We start from the raw sequence: 7906 nt of genomic DNA on the forward strand, positions 1-7906 counted from the left end.
CAGGAGAAGATGATAGAGAAGCATGGCAGCTCAGACCTTTGCTGCTTTGTCAAGCATGTACCAGCATTTATACCGGTAAAGCTCAGAATACGCCTCATGGGTGTCATGTCATAACGACCTTAATGTCATTACTGCCTCAGGAGACTGAGACAAATAAAACTAACTGGAACATTTTACACTTTTAATACTTTTTCTTTTGTAAAATAATGTGATGTTAGACCTTCTCCTAACTAACCTGGAGAAATAGGATGAATGGAATTTTTCAGATTGTGAACGTGCTGTGATTTGACACGTCAACTTTAAAGTGTTTTTGAGAGAAATGGCGGCACGGGAGGCGGAGTGGGTAGCACAGCAAGATAAGCCGGAGTTTGATTCCCTGGCTCGGAGGCTTGTCCTTTCTGTGTGGAGTTTGCATGTTCTCCCGCGTCCGTGTGGGTTTTCTCCGGGTGCTCCGGTTTCCTCCAACAAGTCCAAAGATGTGCAGTCAGGACAAGTGGAGCTACTATAAATGTACCTTTATGTGTGTGTGTGTGTGTGTGTGTGTGTGTATGTGTCTGTATTTCTGCCCTGTTATTATATATGTTATTAGTTTTAAATAAATTAAGTCAAAAGGATTTGCACATTATTTTTTTACATTTAATTTGCACATTAAAATGTTATGTAGTCACATTGATATTACAAGTGTATGCAAACCTTTAACTAAATCATTTACTGTTTACATTTATTAGCCACACAGAGCAGCACAACACATACTGAACCAAAATACAGTATATATAAATAATTTAGCTTTATTTAAGGATGAAAAGTCTGCACATACAATCCACCACAAGATGGCAAAATAATTCCATGAATAACTTCAGAAGCGACGCGGTTCAGAGACGAACAGCTTTTTAATGAGCATTTAAATAAATACAGTTTCAAATCAATAATGTTAACTGTGATTTTCATGAAGAGTCTTTAATGTTTTATTAAAATAACAGATTCACATGAGCAAAGAGGATAATCACACTATATAATACTATATAAAATGATTTCAGCAGTGCACAAATATATTAGATCATCTGAAGCACAGTGAGAAGCTTAGACTCTATAATCATATAAAATGACTATAATAAAATCAAAATAAATAAATAAATAAATACTTCCTTCTGAATAAAAGCCACTGATCTTCATGAAAGCAGTAATAAATGAAGCTAGATAAACCGTATTTACACTCATCAGTTTCAACTTATTTATATACAAGTTATGTATGAAAAAGTTTGTAAACCCACTGAAACAGTGTTTATAACTTATATGTTGCAATCATTTCCTTCGGGAGTGTGATTTATCTGCCCTGCCTTACAAAGCATTGGTTTCTGCTTTTAATAATATTTTTATTATAATATGTAAAATTCACACACTGCAAAAATCAGTACCCCGTCATTCATGTTAGGATGCAGCATGTAGTGAATGGAAATAATTTAGAGATGATTTGGATGGCCGAGACCCCACGATGGTGGCTGAGATCTGAGATGTTGATTATTTTGTTCTAATTTGGGTATATCCAGTTGCTGTTTGCATGACACCCTTGCTGTAAAACGTTGGCACACACCTCTTTTAATAGGTGTAAATCCTGCTGGCTGCTTTACATTGGTCAGTGGTGAATTCTGACAGAGTCCTAGGGAGAATTATACTATATTCCTCCATTGCTCATGTTGGGACCTTGATCAGACAGTAGGAGTATTTTGTTTAAACAAGAAAGAAATCCTTACTGACACAAAGTGCACCACAAACAACCACACTCAATTGCTTTGCAGCCACTGTTGGGCCCCTGGGCCGACTCTGAGCTCTGACCCCATCTTCCAAGCAAGCTGGGCTACGTTATATAAGTTTGTTCTTATATACGTAAAATAAGTTGTGATAATTGAGTGAACAGCAAAAGATGACCTTTATATATCATATTATTATGTCATCCTTATGCAGTATGTGACTTAACAAAATGTTAAAAAAATATATTTTGCCTTTACATAGTTGAACAATTCTACTAAGGTTTTGACTAATTTTTGCCCATCATGTGCTTTTTTGAATTTTTTTCTGGTTTTAATAAAATAACATAACATTTAGGAAGAAAGATGCAAAACAACAAGGCAAAACTCGATGCCAGAATAGCAAAAATCTCCACAGCTACAGTAAATTTACCAGGTGAACTGACATACGCTGGAATAAAAGTGATCCAAACTGCACAGAATATCAGCATGCTGAAGGTGATAAATTTAGCTTCATTAAAATTATCAGGCAGCTTCCGAGCCAGAAAAGCCAAAATGAAACACAGAAGAGCCAAAATCCCGATATAACCCAGAACAGCCCAGAAACCCACGTTAGAACCCAAATTGCATTCCAGAATGATCTTTTCTTTGTAATGCTTAAAATTTTTAAAAGGGTACGGAGGAGATATTATTAACCAACACACACAAATAATGACCTGAATTAAAGTGAAAGCAAGAACACTGAGTCTCTGCTGTGGAGGCCCAAACCATTTCATGACGTTACTGCCCGGAAGTGTCGCTCTGAACGCCATCAACACCACTAATGTTTTACCCAGAACACAGGAGATGCAGAGGACGAAGATGATCCCGAACGCTGTGTGGCGGAGCATACAGGACCAATCAGAAGGCTGACCGATGAAAGTAAGTGAACAGAGGAAACACAGAGTCAGAGAGAAGAGCAGCAGGAAGCTCAGCTCAGAGTTGTTGGCCCTGACAATGGGGGTATTTTTATATCTAAAGAAGATGACCGCTATTATTATAGTCATGAATGTACCAATAACAGAAATAGTTGTTAATAAAATGCCCATTATTTCATTATAGGACAGATATTCAATTTCCTTTTTAACACATTTGTCCCTTGGTGGATTTGACCAGTATTCTTGTGGGCACTGATCACATGTAGTAGAATCTGTAACACAGTGTGAGAACAGAAAAGCAGAATCTAAATATACAGTGACGTTAAATGATTATAAGAGTTTAAATACGCAATATGACCAGGAGTCTGTCTGAAAACCTATCATTGTCTCTACATAGGTAGCATTTAAGATATCCTACGCTCCTCTCAAGAAACCTCTCAATTCTTAAATAAAACAAAAGACGTTAAGTGGGAGTATCATGTATTGTCTGTCATACCTGTCATATTACTGATCTCTCCTTCAGCACATGGTATACAGTCGAAGCAGCAGATCGGTTTCCCTTTCTGTACAGCTTTTCTTGAGCCAGGAAGGCAACTCTCACTGCACACGGATTCTGGAACCTGCAATCATTAAAATACAGGCAGTTCTCAAATATATTAAAAAGTATATTTCTCAAATATATTTCTTGCTAAAGTCAAGAAGAAAACGGGGCAGCAGTAGCAGTCAAGGTACTGGACTAGTAATTGTGAGGTTGCCAGTTCAGTCCCCACTACCAGCAAGCTGCCACAGTTGGGCCTCTGAACAGGGACCTTGTCCCTCAGTTGTTCAACCTGTATTCAGTCATAACAGTAAGTCGATTTGGATAAAAAGCATCCTCTAAGTGCCATAAAACTTAAACTGCCACCTTGGTAAGTTCTAATTTGCAGTACTTTAGAAGCTGCTGGGGAGGAAACACTTTAAAACTGAATTTAAAGTGGTTAAACTGGCCCAAATAGGTGCCTTGCGTGAAAATGTCTGATCCAAGTAAAAAAAGAAAAAACACACCTATTATTCGAAGACCTAGAAGATACCAAATACCAAAATAAACATGAAAAACTGAAAAAGTGTTTTCATTATTTTGCAAAAAAAGAACAGTTGCAAAAGTCAATAAAATAAAATGTCATGACATGTACATTAGTAATTAATAATACTTAATAATGTAGTTTGTTTATATCATCGTAATTATATCATATTGTACATAAACTGTACAGAAGCATCGATATTTGGATTGATAAGGCCAGGACAGGATTTTCTTGCTGATATTTACCTGATTGGTATTTTGTGCCCAGGTAATCGTGTCCATGTTAACAGCTAATCGACTGTGTTCAGGAAAAGATGAATCATAAAGTCCAACAGTGATGAATTCATGCTGGTGTTGCTTACTGGTTTGCCAGTTTATGATTTCATATTTTGCAGCAGGGTCGCCATTCTCATCAAAAAATACCTCTTCACCCTCCTTGGTTTTGAAACGCACCTTTTTGAGGTGTTCAAGAAACTAGAAGAATAATAGAACATGAATTCATTAATTGCTGGTGCTTAGTGATTGGGAACGTTTTGTCACATCTACACTCTTTTGGAACAAAATGCTAATATGAGGATGAACTCACTGTGAGAGGGTCGGGCTGCTTTTTTGTAGGACATGTTTGCTTGCAACCTAGAAGGTCGTGTAAGGTATGGGCGACAGCGTACACGCCTTTGTAGACATTACTGAAAATAGGCAGGAGTGACATATCAGTGAACGTGTTCTCCACCTCAGATAGCTTCTCTTGTCCTGTGCACAACTGTGCGTCCGTCGATTCGTTCTGAGGGGCGTATTTACACTTAAACAGAGCCTCCCAAAATTTTGTGAATATAGCGCTGCCTGCTGATTTCAGCGGATTTATATCGAGGATGAAGTCCTTCAGCCCCATCACGTTCGTTTTTGGAACGGACAGCCCTATGGCTCCTTGCAGGATGTTGTGCTTGTCCAGCGCAGCGACGGTCGAATCTGAGATCCAGCCCTCAGTTCCGACCCACTGGTAACCGGTGATGTTGTGCTCGAAAAATGCATGCAGCAAGATCTCCAGGTCCCAGTGAGCAAGGAACGCCACTATCACCCGGGACGTTGAGCTTTTGATTTGCTCGACTATTCTCAGCACTTTTTCTTGAGAGTAGGTTCTAAAAAATGGAAGGGAGTATTCTAAGCAGACGCCCAACTGTTGGGCTATTTTGGAGAAAGTGGCCATCCCGCTGTTGCCATAATCATCATCGGTTCTTAAGGCGCCCACCCAGGTCCAACCGAAGTGCTTGACCATCTCTGCCAGTGCTCTGCTTTGATGGTAATCACTGGGAATGGTGCGCAGAAATGAGGGATATTTCCTCTTGTCACTGAGACACTCACATGTGGCGTAGTGACTGATCTAAACAGAATAACAAAAGTAATAATACATAAATCATTTTTAGATAGCAGATTTAGCCTTTGGAAAGCATTACAGGCAAATTAATACTTACTATAGGAACGCTAAATGGGCCGATACTCTTGGCAATGGCCATACTGGGTGATGAGGCCGTGTCCCCAATTATAGCTTGAACCTGGGCTGGTTTGGTACAAGCCTCATCTGAGGCCGAGTTCTCGTTTCCATTAATAAGTGCCATCGCCACTTTTACCCCCCTCGCCATGGAACTACAAGTGTCAAAAATTTCGTAGCCCAGCGAGACTCCAGGTAAGAGAGACGAGCTGTTGTTGATCTCCTCCACCGCAAAGATCAAAGACTGCGAATACTGGAAAGCCCTGAAATCAAGACTAATAAAGGAAATAAATACACACAGAGAAAAATACTCAACACTCATGTTGATCACGCCAGAGGATCCTCACTGCACATAAATACCTAGGGTCTGTCACTTTCTGTGCTGCTTACCTCATGCACTTCAGAGGCGGCGGCATCGACACATAAGATAAGTCTTTAATATCCCAACTGCTATGGAAAGGGAAAATTCCTCCAACGATGATCTCTCCATCTTTCCATAGCTGGGGATACACTTGATCTCCCTGCAGGCGACAAGCACCCTCATTAGCTCGAGAAAAATTTATAATAGTCATCACCACATGCAGCAATGCAAAGACGGGCTCCATCCAGCCTCCTGCGTATCAGGTTCAGTGGTTTAGACAGCTAAACTGGGAGGACTGGTGGTATTTATAAAGATTGAGATGCAAATCCTCTAATGTAATGTCACACCAGTGGCCAACGATTCAAGGGGGGTGTGACTTTCTGAATTTATCAGTGCTAATCTGATAATTAGCTATTCATAATGTAGCCTCTGGTCTTACCAGTTTTACAGACTTGAATCTAAAACAGTGACTATAAGTAACAGGTGCAATAATTAATAATAATTTACAATATATGTGCAAAGGTATGCAGACACTATTCCTAATTACTGAGGGTTTTTTTTAGATTTAGACACACCCATTGCTAATCATGTATAAAATAAATTACTTATAATAAATTATCTGCTCTAAATATTGTGCAACAGTTTTTTAAAAGATTTTTCCTGTTTTTACATGATTGTTCCCTCATGCACAAAGCAAGGTCTGTTATGACAAAGCCTAACCTCATAACCTTTAACCTTTGTTGTTAAAGTAGATGCCTCAGAAACAGGCACTGCAGACCTTCACTCCTGACCGAGGAGGGTGTCATGGAAAATGTGGTGAGAAGTCAAACAGTATACCACAAACTGAATTGTAGTCACACATGTAGTCACATCACTGTTTTAACACTTGGGTGTTGGACTTTGAAACCTCCATTCTGTGATAACAGTTGCTTCTTATATGTATAACAACATTTTACAGCTTAACAACTTGTTGCTTATCTCTGTACTTTAGACTCTCAGTCACACCTCAAGCACAATATAACTAAGGATTTAATGCACAAAACAGCATAAAACTTACACTTAAGTAATGTTAAGCATAAAAATCTAGTTTTACCATAACAAGGGTCTTGACTAACACGCCCCTCCAACACGTGGGCAGTAGCCAACCACTTCTTATCACCTGCACAAGGCAGGTTCATACTAGGATCCGTATTGCGCATACAGAGTAACGCACTGATCTCTACTATCCCCAGTCCCTGTGCAGCACCATCAGTCAACCAGCAGAGGGCGTAACTGCAGCAGTTATGAGGAATCTCCTCAAATGAGCCGTTTATTGTTCATATAGGCGCCCAGCCTACTGGTAGCAGAGTTGAAATTGGAGTTTAAGATGTCAGCTCTGATGTGCTAGCATGTTTTATCGCTGTTAATGACAATTTCTAACAAGGAATTTGGAGACCATGACGCAAAGTCAAATAGCATTATGGATAAAGTAAAAGCCAAACACAAACTTATGAAAGAACTTAAATGCTTTCTAAATTGCTTTTTACACAAAAATGTAATAATAATTTAATCTTAATCTTAATCTTAATAATTTACTCCCAAAATAAACGTGGGAAATCAACTTAGGCTAATGGAAGTAAACACCTTCACAGTCTTATGGATTGTACATTTTGTAATTTAGGCCATAGTATATAAAGTATATGTGACTTCAAAACTGTGTGTCAAAAGTGATGGCAGCAGCACTGGGTGCCCCAGAATCTGTACCGTCTTCATTTCATTTAACACCAGTTCATGCCACCAGTTCTTATATGACTTTTTTAACGTGGGGTGCATTCACAACTGGGATTAGTCGGGGTATAGAGCACTAGTGTAAACTTTTTATTGTGGTGCACAGTGAATTACCTACCAGTTGATGTACCGATTACTGATTTCACATTAAAAGGTCTTTATGTGGTCATGTCTCAATAAAGGCTCCAGCTGATTTGTGGTCATTTATTTAAAGGCATTATTTATGTATCTATACCCACAACAAATGTACATTTATGTGATAATATGGTATTAAATTGAAGTAGAAGTAAAATTCAACTTTTTGGATTTTTAATTTATTGTTAATGGTGTTGTTCATAACTCGTAAGAGATCAAACCAAAAAAATGTGATTACAGCAAATTGTAATATTCACATATTTAGTGGTTTATAGAATATTTACAAAGGACAAACATTACAAAATTTGTTAATTTTTTAAATTGAAATATGGAGAAAAAGAGCAAAAATCAACAAATGGTAAGCTTTCACTTTACATTACAAAACTTCTTATTTTCTTAAACAGGAATATTTACACTGACAGCTCAGTTAAAAGC

The 7906-nt window shown here is 38.4% G+C and overlaps 1 protein-coding gene across 1 annotated transcript; it reads right to left on the reverse strand.

Moving 5' to 3' along the window:
• Nucleotides 1-2035: 2035 nt before the first annotated feature.
• On the reverse strand, nt 2036-5813 carry LOC134323416 (extracellular calcium-sensing receptor-like). The gene is made up of 6 exons (XM_063004944.1): nt 5599-5813; nt 5192-5483; nt 4309-5100; nt 3969-4196; nt 3159-3282; nt 2036-2934 (listed from the first exon to the last, which is right to left on the reverse strand). Exons 1-6 carry the CDS (start codon nt 5811-5813, stop codon nt 2036-2038), a joined length of 2550 nt encoding a protein of 849 aa, XP_062861014.1.
• Nucleotides 5814-7906: the final 2093 nt, after the last annotated feature.

The sequence above is a fragment of the Trichomycterus rosablanca genome, chromosome 11 (genome assembly GCF_030014385.1).
Source record: "Trichomycterus rosablanca isolate fTriRos1 chromosome 11, fTriRos1.hap1, whole genome shotgun sequence".
Classification (NCBI taxonomy): domain Eukaryota; kingdom Metazoa; phylum Chordata; class Actinopteri; order Siluriformes; family Trichomycteridae; genus Trichomycterus; species Trichomycterus rosablanca.